Raw genomic sequence first — 16,127 nt, 5'->3', positions numbered from 1 at the left:
TGCACCCAGCCGGGCAGAGGACCGTCAGCACGTGCTGGGCTCCACGGCTCGGCTCTCCCGGGCAGGGCAGAGCCGGCGCTCGGCTGCGGGCCGGGGCGGGGCGGCAGAGCGCGACGGCACCCGAGGGCACCGGGGGGCACCGGGGGGGCACGGGGCGGGGCGGCAGAGCGCGACGGCACCCGAGGGCACCCGAGGGCACCGGGGGGCACCCGAGGGCACCCGAGGGCACCGGGGGGCACGGGGCGGGGCGGCAGAGCGCCGGCCCCGCCCCTCCGCGCGCTGCCGCGCACTTTGCGTAACCCCGCGGTCACGCCGGCGGGGGTGGGCCGCGCGCGGCGTAAACGGCTGCGAGAATCGCCGCCGCGCGCGCTGCGGGCGTAGGCGGCGGGACTTTGCCCCCGCCCCGCCGCCGCCGCGCGCAGCGCTCCCGTCCCGCCGCCATGGCCGCCCCGGGGCCGGCGCGGCTCTTCCGGGCCGCCGCCGCTTCCTCCCGCCGCTGGCTCTTCTCCGCCACCTCGCCGGCAGCCGGGCCCAGGCCGGGCTGCAGCGGCGCTGCCGCTGCCGGGAGGGCAGCGCGGCCGTTCAGCCTGTCTGCCCGGGCGGTGCTCAGGTAAGGGAGTCGCGGCCGGGAGGCGCCGGGCGGGCTCGCCGGGGCGGCTGCCCGGAGCGGCCGGGCCGGACCCGGTCGCGGCGCTGCGCGCAGCCGGGGCTGGCGGCTGCCTGTGGCACGGGCCGCCGGTGCGGGGTGACCTTCCCGCCGTGCCCCTGACGGGCCCGGCCTCCTCCGGCCCTCAGCGGCTGCGGGCGGTGGCACCGAGGCGCTCCACGGGCTGTTCCCCGTGGGGCCGCGCCGGCGGTGCGGGCTGGCTCGGGAGAGGCCCCGCACCGACCCCCGGCGCGGGTGAGGCTCAGGGGCGGTGTGGCCCGGAACCGCCTTGGCACGGCTTGTCACGTTACGGAATGCCAAACCGGCGGTTCTGGTGCATAGACTGGTTTTCTAAGAGGTTATGACCTTACTAAAGTTGCACTTGTGTTTCTTTTTGTCTGTTTGATTTTGTTTGGGTTTTTTCCCCGTGAAAGTCTGGCTGGACTTGTGGTAGAAGTATAGTTCATATCAGAGAGATCCTAATACTTAAAGTGTCTTTTGCCTTTGGTATAGTTTTTCTGTGCTGAAGAGTACTTTTGCATCTTTCTTCATGGAAGGATGGGATGTGACAGTGCCATGACTTCGGTGGCATGGTCGTGTTTGGTAATAGCCTGGGCTTGATGATCTCAGAGGTCTTTTCCAATCTGATTGATCCTGTGGTCTGATCTAAATGTGCAGAGTTCCTCCTCTCCTAACCTGTATGTATGAGTAGGTATTTCAGAATGCATTGCGTCTGTGGGCATTTAATATTACACAGTCAACAGCTGTAGTTTTGATGCCTTATACAGGTAGTCACAGATTGTTTTGCACTGCGCTCTGGCTTGTTGTTTGTATTTTCAAAGGTCAGGGTCTACAGCTAACTTTCAGTATTTAAAAAGCAGAAGTTTTAAAAGCCAGATGTGCTTGGTTGCCAGAGAAGCTTCCTAGACTTGTAACAGGACTCACAATCAGTAGCCCAGCATCAGGGGCGTAGCCTGGCCTGTTTCCAGAAGGTTGGGATAGTGCTATTGACATCAAAGCTGTCTCAATAGTTTGCATTTGCGCTCTCTTGTAGGTGATCTTTGCCTTTATTCCAGCAGATACTTTTGATATGGGGAGAGAGAGAGAGACTTAACTTTTGCAGCCTAAGACTACCATAGGAGATGAGTAAGTTGCTAGTCAGATCTCTTCTCTGAGGGATTCTGCTGCTGATCAGTTGATTTAGAGGTCCCTAATTTGCAGGTTTTGATTACAAAAAAAAAAAAAGATGTAATGTGTTGACAAGCTTTTTAAAAGGCTATTAAAATAATTTAAAGAAGAATCCTATAAAGCAAAAGCATTTCCTTACCTAATAGTAATGTAAGGCCTGTAATCCCCTTGGGTCTTTCACAAACAGGCTGAATACAAAATGGAATTTTTTTACATCCATTTCACAAGCACATCAGCAAAAAAGCTTATGCAAACAAGTGTTTCCAATGTTGTTCATATACTCAGTGTCATAACCGGGCTGAGTGAGTTGGGAGAAAAGGAAAGTTCTTGTATATTATTGTTTTCTCCATTTATGCATAAGTTACTTTTCTCTGGGCATCATATTTGAGACCCAGTTCCTGACCTTTATATAATCCACCAGTTTTATTTCAGTAAAAAGATACATCATTGTTTATCTGTGTAACATTAGCTGTATTTGTGTCTAGAGGATGAAGACATCACTATACAAAACATTACCTGAGATGGTTCCTGTGAGCAGAGGTTTCCAAGGGCTTCAGTGGAGCATCAGGCATTATGTTTTCATTTCCATTTCCTCCTTTCTCTTGCTTCTTTTTTATCACTTATCCTTCCTTTTGATTTCATGGTGAACAATAGTTATTTCAGAATTCTTTTATACCAGTCTGGTTATCTGTAGAATGTTTTTGCTGCACAGCATAATAATTGCATGCTTTAAAGATTAGTTCAGATGAATAGCTTCTGTTGATTGAGGCCTGTACTATAGTTTAATTCATGGAACTCCTCAGGCAGTTAGGGCTATTGGATTTGCTGTTTATTAAAATATCTGAGAATAATAGAGCTGGTCTTACCATATGCAATACCAGATTAAAGTTACATTTTGTTTGGAAGAATGTAAGAAGTGATTCTTAACTTGGAAGTAATAGCTGAAGATTCAAAAGGATAATTCTTTTAAGAGGGAAGAAGTAGTTGTTGAGATTTTTGCAGTATTTACTATTATTTGCATGAGAGGGACAACAAACAGCAGTATGTTGCCACTGTGCCTTTGCAGTATGCCTAATTTAGGGCATCATTGTGAAGCTTGATAGAAAATGCTGATAGTACTGTGGTCCATGTGAAGAAGTTATTTGTATTTTACATCTGGTGAAAAGCATTTATCTGAGCATGAATTGGGATATTTATGCTTCATACGGATAACACAAAATAAATAGTGTTTTTCCTGATAATCCTGAGGCTATTCATACTTGCATGGACCTGGTTCATATTTTGTCTTAACTGCCTATGACTGGTTCGCAGCATGTTGGTATTTGGATAGTTGTTTATCTTGATGCAAACAATGTCTGGGTAGGCAAAACCCACGTTATTTGAAATTTATAAAGCCTAAATATTGTTTCACGCAGGGGAGATTTTTATATTTTTTAATGGTATCCCCAGGCATTGAGAAGATTGACTTAGTGTGTGTTTTGAATGTCTGACTAGTCTGATTATTGCATACATACACTTCTGAAAGTATTTTCACCAAGTAAAGGACCAGAGATGTTTTAAATATTTTGGCTAAGTGAAGAGTGATCGAAGGTGGCAATAGCAAAAAACCAGATCTACTGAAAGACTTAAGAAGGCTATATCTAACTTTACACAAATAAATGTTGGTTTCAATTATAAGTAAAGGTGGATTAGATCCTGTTGAAAGATCAATTACCCTGTCAGTTTTTACCAAAAGTCAGTGACCTGGTGGTGACACTTCTGTCTGTCCCCTTGCTGCGTGCACCATGAGGCACACGCAGCCACAATGCAGGTCCTCAACTGGCTGAAGCAAATATCAGATTTCCTCTATGATAAGGGGATCTCATTGCTGTTTCCTTGTTGTTGTTGTGGGCAGTGGCACTTTTATCAATTTTGCTTTCTGGTCCAGTTGAGTCTACTTTGTTTTTGTGATTGATTTTCATCCACATTAGGAAAGGAGTTGACTTGTGGTAATACTGGCATGAGGATGATATCAGGGTGATTTGGACTGGTGATCACTCAAACCCATATTTTTATACTGCAAACAGATTGGTTTAATCTGATCATGAAACCTAGATTGTGTTATTGCAGCATGAAGTTGCAGTAACACAGCCATTCTAAACTGGTGTAAATTCCATCTGAGGGTCAGATGTGACTGCTGGTTCTGACATCTGTGAGGTTATTGACCTTGGCTTTCAGCCAATGCATTCCCAAACCGAGGTTACTGTAGGACAGTGTGAGCGCTGGAGAGATGAGGAACAAAGGAACGAGGGTGCGACTGTTCCTCTTGTGACACTGTGGGGGTTCTATCAGATTCAAGTGTAACCACAGGTGAAGACAGTTTCAAGTGTGTTTTGAAAACTGGGAGGGAGTTCACTTGTTCTTTAGAAAAGTTGCAGGGATCTAATGGATTCCAATGACATCTTACTGTTTGGTACTTGTGAGTGCCTAATCCTACAAGAAAGAGTATGTTTAGGATATTGGAATAAATACTTCATACTTGCCATGCCTATACCTCGGGCAAAGCATACCCAGAAATGCAAGTACATATTGCATTGTGTCTCCTGTCAGAGTTGTTTTTGTCATGTTGACAGAAATATTTCAGCAAAGGAGAGTGTACTTTGAGCTCTGGAAGGGCTTTTTGAGGCAGTTTATAATTACACTGTCAGACGTTAGCTTGGGCTCCCAGAATGTGAATCAGTACCTTTCCAGATGCAGTCTAAACCCATCTGTCTTAAACTCCCAAAGGAGGCGGTGAATTTTGTGCTAGTTTATCTAAGTGGGTTCTTGTTTCCTTGGTTCTGCTGTGGGAGGTGTTAACATAGCTGAGGAATAAAATGAAAAGCAGAGTGGTTTCTTAAACCCCCACAGAATGGTTTGCTAGTGGTCCTTGGGTATCACAGGTGACTGCAACATAAATCATATTTTGTAAAGATGTGTCTTCAAGATTTCTGAGTTTTTTCATAGTACGTGCTTCAGTTGCATTCTGCAGGTCAGCAAGGTCAACCCTTTATCAATTATAGTTTTGAAATGAATTTATAGTCAGTTGTAGCTTGTGGCTGCCTTCTGGAGAGTGGACTGAAGGATGACAGGAAAAGAATTGAATGTGTATATCATCATAATGAATCATCATGGAGCACACTGGTGCTAATAGAACTTAAGAGTTCTGGTAAGTGTATGAAGTCTATGGCAACAAACATTTGTTGTTCTTTCATAACAAGCCAGGACTCGGATTGCTAAAAACATTATTTTACAGTTACAAAATTAATTTGTTCAGTGATTTTTCAGTATGGTCACTTTCAGATTTTTTTATGTACAGGTTAGATTTTCCTGGGGGTAACTTGATTTTCAAGTTTGCATGTTTTTCATATGACATAAATCACTCAAGGCCCACAGTTAGGAGGAGTGTGGGTAATATGAAGCATGTGGTTCTTAAACATGGATTTCACATACATTTTTGAATTAGCTTTTTAGTTCCTTTATTTATATGTCATCTCTTTTAGTAGATTTTTTTGCTGTCCATCCAACAAGTTTTTGTTTTGCTCACTTACTATAGGAAAGAAAATAATCTGTTTAAAATTGAACATACTGTTTGTTATTAGTATATTTAAAGCTTTTCTTTAAATTGTGTGTGAAATAAAATAATATAGAATACAAAAAATCAATTTTTTAATGTTAAAACCTTTGATCTTAAAACATTTTTGTGAAGACAGCAAGTGAATTTTTTTCTTAAATTAACAACTGTCTGGAAAGAAAAGGCAAAAAATATAAAACTTTCCTTCCTTGATACCAGTGTAAAAACCTTGTACTTCACTAGAATTAATATTTACAAGATGAACTCCTCAGAGAATCTGTGCCTAAAAACAGCAGAATGTTATTGGACTCTTTCCATTTGTGGGAAGAGAGAAGTATTAAATTTCAGAACTAATAAAGTAAAATACCTAAAACTCTAAGGAGAAATGGGAAAATTTAGAACTTATCATAAATTATAATTATGAGAACAACAGAAAATTCATAAGTCCAAAGGAAGGGTTCACAGATAGGTGGTGAGAGAAACATTTAAAATGAGCTCATTTATTTGTTAAAAATACAACTATTATGCCTAAAATAAACTTTGCTGAAAGGCAAAACATCTGGATCCCATATAGCTTGTAGTGACAAAACAAACACCAAGGTTTGTTTTTTTTTTTCTTATTTTTCATGGTCTTTGTTCAGTGTACAGCAGTAAAATCCTGTACCTGTTATAGTTTTTAAAAGCCAGTAACTTAGATTTATCTTTTCTTGGAGTTGATAGTAGAAGCATCAGGTATTGTTTTAGTAGTATTCAATAAATTCTAAAGTGCTAAAAAATTATAGGATGCTTTAATTCTATTATATAATTTTCTTTTTCAGCTCAGAAGATAAAATAACTGTTCATTTCATAAACCGTGATGGTGACAAACTAACAGCCAAGGGAAAACCTGGGGATTCACTGCTGGATGTTGTTATTGACAATAATCTAGACATAGATGGTTTTGGTAAGTAGATTCACTGAATATTTTATTCAGTGTCTAAACATTATGTTCCTCTTTATGCATAAATATTTATAATATCATTTAGATTACAAAAGACCCTCAAAATCATTGAGTCCAACTGTAAATAAATATTTTATATATAAAACCTAGCTGTACTTCACTTGGGTTTTCTCCCCTTTTTTTCCTCCTGCAGGTGCAGAGAATATTTTGGTTCAGGTTTTAAAAAAATACTTGAGGTGATCTTGGCTTGAGTATTAAAGAGGCAAATATGCACAGAGTGCTGTCAAAGTGGAGTCTGAATCATGCTACCTGCAGACCTCTTCTGAGCTGAAAGTTCTGTTCTGAAGGCAGCACAGAACTGGTGTATTTCTAACAGTGCCTGGTTACTTCTGTAGTGCCAGGCTCTCTCAATTTATTATCAGGCTTTTTGTAGCACCACCATATCTATAGCAGAGGAGTACAAAGTGAAAGAAACAACCAAATCCATGTCAGTAAGGAGGAAAGAGCAAGGAGTTTAATTCTTATTAAAGAACTGGGGTAAACGAGACCTTGTGAAGTTCTGACTTGGTAAGAGTTCTGTTTAAAATCAAAACAGGAGGAAGTTACAACTTCTCTATATTTCTTCAAACTTTTGCACTTTCTATAGTTAGAATCATAGGATGGTTTGGGGAGGAAGGGACCTTTGAAGATCATTCAGTTCCAAACCCCCCTTCATGGGTATCTTCTGGTAGCTGGTAGCCCTTGTTGCTCAAACCACTAGACCACATTGCTCAAAGGTATTAGGTAATTGCAATTAAATACCTTGAGAAGGTATTTATATGAACATGAGCTGAAAAATTAATAGAACTGAAGGAGAAAGTGGTAGTACATTTTTTAGAACTGAATGCATCATGTGAAGAAATTGCAAAAAAAAAAAGCAGCAGAGTATTGTAGCACAGTTTGAAATTTGTTGTGTGTTTTAATTAAGTGCAAAGAAATTTTACTGCTAGTAACAAAATCTTTGATAAGATATAAAACCTTATACTTAATATCTAAAACATTTTTTATGTCTGGGAAAGAAAAATTGTCTCAAAAATTGTAATGCAACTAGCTTTATGTATCACTTCTTAAATTACTCATTTAGGCTTATGGCTGGTCTGCTTGTATTCTACAGTAGATATTCTCTTGTCAGTATCAGCTGTGTTAGAGCATTGTGGTAAAGTGGGAAAAAGCAATGCTGTCAATGAAAGAAAGCCAAACTAAAAATTTGGAATACTGTTACAGTCTTTAATTACAATATGTGCTAATCCCATTTCTATAGCAGTTTGCTCATGAAACATTGTACTAGGGAAGAGAAATAATGTAGTAAAAATCTATGTTCTCTGCTTAAGAAAAAAGTAACGAGGGGAAAAGAAAAATGTAAATCCTGCTTATTTACTTCTATCACTAGGGGGCATCCCAGTGCATTAACAATAATATAAATATCTTTGTGTAAAGGCTTACATATCTATTGAATGATTCAGCTGCACTCAATTTGTAATGCCAGTTTTATGGTTGTGGAAAGACCTTCCACTGTTCAAACAGACTGGTCAGTGTCCTTTCCTTCCCCTCTCACCCCTTCCCTCACTTCCCCAACATAAACGGTCCTTAAGCTGCTAATAGGACAAATTTTATTTGGCACTTTTATTAAGCTCTGCTTTCTCATGTGTATTTGAAGACATGATATAATTTAAAAATCAAATTTTGTATTACAGGGTCATGCTCACCTTGAATACATGCTTTTGGTTCTGTAGCAGCATGTTGCTTTCTGTGTGGTTCTCATGGTCTAATGATGAGTTCCACTATTTCTTTTCATAGCAGTGGTTATACATACAACCTTGCTTCTCTTATTTCCATGATTTCAAAGGTAATGTGGTCACAGTCGTTTTGTTTCTGCTCTCCCTAGAAATAAGTAAATAAATGAAGATTTGTCTAATGTGTTATCTGATTTTCTACTGTCAATTTAAATCAGAGCCTAAGGTTTGTAATCTCCACAGTATTTAGCTGTCACACTCTTCTTGAAGTTGGTATTTCTTTTTCTACATTGTGGAGAATTTGGTGCCAGCCCAAGGCACAGGCCAATACAGTGACAGAGACAAATTTGTTATAGTTCAAACTTTTACTGTGTTGTGATGACCTAATTGCTGCAGCAGGTAGGTGGAGTTGGTGCTTTTGCTGTGCTGCCCCAGCAACTTGTTAGATCCTTGATTTGTACTGGAATATCTCATAATCCGTGTAGGCCATCTCTCTCTCTAGCCTGACTACCATTGTTGTCAATTAGTGTTCTGTTGAGTGAAAAGAAATATAAAATCCCTCCTCCCTGTACTTCTGACTTGTTTTTGTGTAGCAGGTGTCTGCTGTTGAACTTCAAGAGAAAACCTTCTCAAAACCATGGGAGAGATAAGAAGGATCAACACTGGAAATAAATGAAGTAGTGTTGATTGAGAGCATTGTCTGCTTTTGCATTCTTACAGTCGAAAGCTATTCTTTCTTTAAATGATGGGAAGGGAATTAGTTAAGTATTTTAACTGATTACTTAGAATTTTTAACTGATTATGTAGCACTTTTTAACTAATTACTTAGCATTTAAGTAAGTCTTAGTGCTATAGTAACTGTAGAAATGCTATTAATAGTTGAATGCAGAGTAGGTATAAGAATGTGGGAATATATGGAACATTAATTTTGCTTATCAGCTGAGACTTCTTGTATGGAACAAACACATATAGAATTTCTTCAGAAATTCAGCTGCAGCTTCAAACTTGGATTTTCTATTTTCTTAATTTATTTTTCTGTAGGTGCATGTGAAGGAACACTAGCCTGTTCAACTTGTCATTTAATATTTGAAGACCATATATTTGAGAAACTAGATGCAATTACTGATGAAGAGATGGACATGCTGGACCTGGCTTATGGCCTCACAGAAACGTAAGGCAACAGAACATTTCCCTACATTACTTCTTCAAAGAATGGAAATAAAGGTTTGCAGATGGGGCAGTCCAATACTCTTGGAGCACCTTAATCAGCTTTTAATGAATAGATGGATTTTGTTACACAAATGGGACTGCCATGTTTAAACATTGTTTGTCTGAATTAGTATTAAAAGATGTCAGTATTGTTTGTGACTGAAAAGTGTCAGTACTTGGTCTTCAGAGGGGTCTGGTGCAGAAATGTTAGTGCTAAAGTATGACAGGAAACCCAGTTCTTTTCATGAAAGCTTTGCCACTGTCCTGTGTGTGGATTTTCTTATTTTTGTTTCTCCTCCCTTCTGTTTTCACTCCCTTTTTGGTCTGTAGCTAGTTAATGTATTTTATTAATGTGTTTGTGTCAGTATTGTAGGTTTTGGTCAGGTCAACTTTTCAGAGTCACAGAAGGGTTGAGGTTGGAGGGGACCTCTTAAAGTCAACCTGTCCAACACCCCTCTCAAGCAAGACCACCTAGATCTGATGCCCAGCACAATGTTCAGACAGCTTTTGAATATATTCAAGAATGGAGACTCTACCTTCTCCAGCCTCTCTGGTATTTATGTACCAAGGTTTGCAAAGATCCTTCCTCCAAGCCTTCTCTAGGACAAACAGTGTAGAGATATGTCAGTGTACATACTTGTTATGCTTTGACTCATATCACAGTGATCCTTGTGCACACAAACCAGATTCCTTTTTGTGAGAAACTGATCCTGAAGTGTGCTCTGACTGTTGATAGGCATTAGGATTAGACTAGTGGTGCTCTAAAAGTAAGCCTCTGTTCTGCATCCACCCCCACCATCACACAGCTACACATCTTCTAGTTAGGGTGTTAATCCTCATCACAGACCCATTCCTGGTGGGCTGTTGTACTTGCTGGTGCACAAGTAGCTGTTATCACAGAACATGCCCACACAAAAAGTAGGCAGCTGTGCCTTAAGAGGTTTCACAAGCCCTTTCCTTTGTTTTTCAACAAAACTGCATATTGAAGTTTTGGAGACTCTTTCCAATGATGTCAGAGGCTTTATACCTGGTCTGTATAGTATAGAGTTTGTTTCTCTGCAAAGAAGTACTTTGAAATAGTTTGTCTGTCTCTTTATAGGAGTAAAAGGATACTCATCAGTTCTACATGACACTTTCTCACTACAGCCAAATTTGTACATTCATGTGAGATTGGAAAGGCAAAGAAGTCAAGCTTCAAGAAACTAGTAGCTTCTCTTGTTTTATCATTTTTCCCGTCTCACAAAAACCCATTTTCAGTTTAGAAAAAAAACCATAAGCCTATTAAGCCTGCCATCTACCATAATAAAGAGTAACTTTTAGGCTGAGACCCAGAGTAATTCCTAAATAGCTCTGGAGGTATGTGATCTAATGAAAACCTTTTTTCTTTGGCTAAACTTAAACCTTTTAAGTAAAGGTTTAAAGCAAGGAGATATTACTGAAGAATTGGAAAACAGCAGCAAACCAGAACTCTCTATTTAAATGTTTCTCTTTTCCCCTCCAAGTTATTCATACCAAATGAAGTTTTACACCCTGTGAAGGTGTTTGGTACTTCTGTTAGGCTTTCCTAGCATCACATGTTCTTCATATGGCCAGGGACCTTACATTTATGTAAGAGGATGACTCTTCTGAAAGACAGAGCTCTTAAGTGTCTGGTAGTTGCTACAAGTTACCTGGACTCCTGTGCTGATGTAAAGTTGTGTAATGGAGATGCACTTCTATGCTCTGTCATAGGTATAAGCATAGCAGCTTATTCTTGTCAGTGACTCTCTATTTGGGAAAATTTTAGCCAGCAACTTCCATGAAAGCTCATATTTTTTAAAATAAAGGATTAATTAGGTTAAAATGAAATTGTTTTGATCAACTGCAGAGCAGTAGAAAGTAGTAAGATGGGGGAGTGCAAAACCTGGCGAGTTAAAATAAGAATAGTAAAGCAAAAAATAAGATGAGAAACAGCTTGCAAAAAGTATGCAAATATTTTTGTTTCTAACCCATCAGCAACAGGAAACTTTGTTTACATGTTGAGCCAATGGGTGATGTACATAAAATAGAAAAAGATAATGTAAAAGCCAAGTTTCTTTTGCATTGTTATCTCTAGAGGTTTTATGGGCTGTCCGTGTACTGGATGGTTTCTTTGCAGAGGGTGTCCTAGTGTATTCTGTGATCTTCTTTCAAACCAATGTGTCCATAGAAGTAGTATTACTCATACTAATTAAACTAAAAATTTCTTCTATTATTCATATAAGTCACTGCGATCAAGAAAGATCTCGCTGTTCATGCAGTTTACTTAGATCTAGAAATTGTTTACTAAATTTTGAGGTGCAACAGCATAAGAACAGAGACCCTGTAAAGTAATTGGTTAAACCACACCCCTGCCCCCCACCAAATCTTTCAACAAGAAGTATTAAGCTGCTTGGTAAGAGGAGGTGATCAACAGCATGATGTAAAAAGTGATTGGTGCTTGGTTTTAATTAGTGCGAGCATCCTTGTGAAAGACTTAGAAAAACACAGTGAGGAGTAAGGGTTGTTTACAGTACTGTGTTAATATCACCTGCCTGTGAAAACATGCAAGAGGATTTTATATTCTTGAGCAATAGGAAATTACATTTGGAGTTAAAAGGCAAATGCACATAAATGCATATGGAGAGGTGGATAAAAGAGTGGGAACTTGACATTGTTGAAACAGGCTATCAGCTAGTTAGTGTCTTGTCAGGGACTGGTGCTATGGAACATTGCCCATTCTTGCTGATGTCTTTAGTATTCTATACTTAAATACTGAGACATGGACATTGAATTAAAGTTATCCCAGCAATAAAAACAGCTTGTGATGTCTGCAGAGTTGTATTAAATCTTCTGGTTTTAATTGCTTGAGTACATCTGGTTTTCTCATGCTGAATGATAGGTATAGAAATGAAGGATGACATCTCCTCTGGTGCCTTGAGTGTTTTATCCTTCTCCTTCCTATGTTTCTTGTCTTTTCACTCTTACTTTTCTGGCTTACACCCAGTCTTGAGTTTTGTAGTTTGAGAACATTGAACTCTGGATGGAGGGGCTAGGCTTTGTGTTTTCTGAGACTTTCATTCAGATTCATCTCTTCAGAGGTGTCAGATGTCCCTTGGGAGATCAAGCATCACTCCCCCTGCACTGGACTGACCTGTTAGTGATCCACTGGAAAGGGAAGGGTCACCCATATCCTGCATTGTCTCAGTGAGCAGGAAGTACTCAGTTGTGGGACTTTCCAGTGTGCTGAGCTCTGTTCCGGGTGTAAATCCTGGCTATTGCCACACAGATCCTTGTGCTGATGCACGTGGTTCACTCTGTGCTGGATTAAGGCCCTGCACAAGAGTGGCTGTTCCTAGTTCATGGTCTGTGTGGGATGGCTGAGTGTTGGAGATGTAAGGGGGTAAATGCTACTAGATGGCTGGTGGGCTGGAACTAACAATAATGTCCTGTTTCCCCACAGATCACGTTTAGGCTGCCAAATCTGCTTGAAGAAGTCAATGAATGATATGACTGTTCGAGTACCAGAAGCTGTGGCTGATGCTAGACAATCAGTAGATATGAGTAAAAACTCCTGAAAGAAAATATCCTAGGGGTTTTAAAGAAGCTTAATTATTTTTATAACTTATTTTTAAATGTGTAATTAAATATGGAAATTTACATAATTGTGAGTTATTTTATATGACTATCAATATTAGATTAATGCTATTTTAATTTTCTTTATAGAACCTCTTATATTTTTACGCTTAAAACGCAATAATACTTCTTATAAGTAATCATTGGATTATAAACATTAGCAAGTGTATTACAGATTTAATATAACATTATTCTGCCAAAACATATAATGACATTTAGATACTGGATCACTTGTACAGGACTTCTCCTAAAACAGACTCTGAGCATTTCTAGGTGTCAGACCTGAATGTGAAGGAGAAGAGAACTTGTAGGACTGCATGGGGTCTTTTTGAAGTGTTGCCTTTAAAGATGGTATGCTCAGAGCTAGTTAAAATTCCCAGTAAATATGATACTTCCTCAGCAAAAAGTAGATTTTCAGGATAGGAATATTCCAGACTTTGGAATCTTAATGAGATGTGGCAAATATTTTGTGAAAATACTACTAAAACCATGAGTTCTAGGGGCTGTGTTACAGTCTAACCCAGCAGGTAGATAAATGCCACACAGCCATTCACTTGCACCCCACCACTGCCCACCCCCCTTCCAACTGGGATGGGGGGAAAGACTTGGAGGGGAAAAAGTAACACTGATATGTTGAGATAAAGACAGTTTAATAGGACAGAAGCAGAAAGAAAAACAACAGTAATGATGACACAATATGTAAAATCAGTAAGGCATAACATGATTACCCACCACCTGATGACTGATGCCTAGCCAGTTTCTGGGCAGTGATCCTTGGCCAACTTCTGCCCCAGTTGATATTTTGAGCATGACACTATATAGTCTGGGACCTCCCCCTGTCATTGGGGTCAGCAGTCCTGGCTTTGTGCACCCCCACAAGGTGAGGTGAGACTCTGAAAAGGCCTTGATGGAGTTGTTGCTAAGCCATGTTTACGTTAAAAGACACTGTGTTATCAACATTATTCTGGTTCTAAATCCAAAGCAGCACTGTACCAGCTACTCGGAAGAAAATCAGCTCTCCCTCAAGTGAAACCAGGACAGGCTGATGCAGGATGTTGGCATCTGCAGCTTAACCCTGACCCAAAAAAGATGTCAGTAAATTTCAACAATATCTACATTTGACTACACCACAAATACTGCAGTAGACCAGGCTTAGAAGAATGAATCCTTGGAGCTGTGTAATAGGAGAACATACCCAGTGGAATTACAATTTACCCATCATAAGCTCTTACTGTTCTCTGAATATAACTGAGTTGGGATTGAACAGGGCAATGTTTGCCAACATCAGATTTGTTCTGAAATCTTTATTACTTTTTAATTTTGAGGTGGTGCAGGAGGCAGTCTGATGTTAGCTAGGGTGTTCAGCTTGAAGAAATTGCTTGATTCTGGGCCTTGCTTGCAGGATCTTCAGTAATGGTTGATGCAAAATGACCAAGTTTGTTTCATAAAAATGGCCTAGGTTCTCCAGAAGGTGTAGGGAAACCCCTGTGGTGAGATGTGTCTGCATTGATAATGAATTGATAAAACAATATTCCAGTTGAATATTGTTTTAGTCTTTCTAAAGTAGCCCAAATAAAATAATGTTTCTAAGACTACTATTATCTCCAACTTTACATAAATACTTATGTGAACTGGTTGTCACCAGTAGTTATTAACTTCTGATTTTTTTGGACATTTATATATATATATAAACAAACCACATTTGTTTACATTTGGATGATCTAGTGCATTCATTAATGGTTTGAACTGGTAACAATGCCATGTGGACATTTTTTCTTGTATTGTTATACGTATGGAAGAGAGAAAAATTATTTTTATGATGTCAAATACTGGGATTATTTTGAGCATTGTAAAGAGGGAAAAAAGTTCCTCTGTGTTATAAGAATGAATATTTTCTAGAACTGTATTGAAAATAGATGTGGGTTAGATTATTTTATTTTCTCTCTTAGTTATTTAATTTCCTTCTGTTACCTTTCAACTTTGTCCTAATGCAAGGTATACCAATTGTGGTCTGCTCAAAACTTAATCACGTAGGAGTTTCACAGTACACTTCTAATGTAATCTGATTCAAACTAAGACTTCAGAATTTAAATTTCCAGGCTTTTGTGAGGGGTCTGGAAGAGAGAGGAAGGTTAGAGAGAAGGGTGGGCATAAGTTGAAGAAATGTTCTAAAGATGCTGCTGTCTTCCACTTTTGCTGCTGTGACACTGGCCATGACTGAGAGGTTGCCCTCACAAAGTCAGACATTAAGGTAAATCTCATCTTGTATTGCCTTTGTCCTGAGCTCATTTATATACAGTTATTACTATTAAATCTTGAGGTTTTGGGGTTTTTTATATGACACAGCTCATCAGCTTTCAAGAGGGGAAACTTGGGTCATAACCAGATGTGTTGTGCATTTGAATATCAGAAAAAAATATGAGGCTACAGTATACCTGTGAGATTTAGGGATAGATATTGATATTTATTGAGTTTTGGGCTCTTCTTGGGTTTTTGGCTTGGTTTTATGTTTTTTTTTTTAATTTGGTTATTTGGGGTTTTTTTTTCATAAAGCACCAAGTACTTCTTGTGGGAATCTTGAAGTGCTTAACACTGTGTTAAACAAATGTGGAACAGCTCCCAAGTGAGTTTTCTATCTAAGCCAAGGTAGTTTCATTGTGTGTTTTGTGTGACAGGTTCTCATTACAAAGACTTTGACTCTCCTACAGTGTGCCTGTGGAATGAATCACTCATCACAGCAAGGCAAAAAAGGACACTTAAAAGTTCATTTTGAATTCTAGAGGTATCCCATACTGCATGCAATTGGAAATCTCAGAACACAAAGGAACTGACTTGTAGTCCCCAAAATGCACAGCTCTGAGATACTAGTTTATTGTCAAAATTATTTGCAAATAAATCTTATTTTTAACCTCTTTCTGACACCTCTTGTTTTGTGGATTTTTCTTTTCTTCTTCTCTAAGCTATTGAATATATTTTTAGGTGAAAAATGGAACTTAACCATTAATGGTGCACTTTAAAGTGTAAGTATGAATTTTTGTGCAGTAACACACAATTATAGCATCAAAATTAGTTGAATACATGTTTACTTCCCTGTTCAAATAAAGATTTCAGGTAATTTGCTTTCTAAAACCATTTCCTTTCTCTGTT

The 16,127-nt window shown here is 39.6% G+C and overlaps 1 protein-coding gene across 2 annotated transcripts; it reads left to right on the top strand.

Moving 5' to 3' along the window:
* Nucleotides 1-420: 420 nt before the first annotated feature.
* Nucleotides 421-15,899, top strand: FDX1 (ferredoxin 1). Of its 2 annotated transcripts, XR_002465016.2 has the most exons (5): nucleotides 421-610; nucleotides 6,245-6,369; nucleotides 9,180-9,309; nucleotides 12,808-15,231; nucleotides 15,656-15,899. XR_002465016.2 is itself a non-coding variant. In XM_021525704.2 (4 exons), exons 1-4 carry the CDS (start codon nucleotides 441-443, stop codon nucleotides 12,920-12,922), a joined length of 540 nt encoding a protein of 179 aa, XP_021381379.2. In that variant the 5' UTR covers nucleotides 421-440; the 3' UTR covers nucleotides 12,923-15,899. The 2 variants fall into 2 exon arrangements, 1 of the variants encoding a protein (XP_021381379.2); XM_021525704.2 differs by having other exon boundaries at nucleotides 12,808-15,899.
* Nucleotides 15,900-16,127: the final 228 nt, after the last annotated feature.

This window comes from Lonchura striata, chromosome 2 (genome assembly GCF_046129695.1).
Source record: "Lonchura striata isolate bLonStr1 chromosome 2, bLonStr1.mat, whole genome shotgun sequence".
NCBI lineage: Eukaryota > Metazoa > Chordata > Aves > Passeriformes > Estrildidae > Lonchura > Lonchura striata.
Note: the sequence above shows the minus strand (reverse complement) of the source record. Positions and strands in the feature narration are given on the sequence as shown.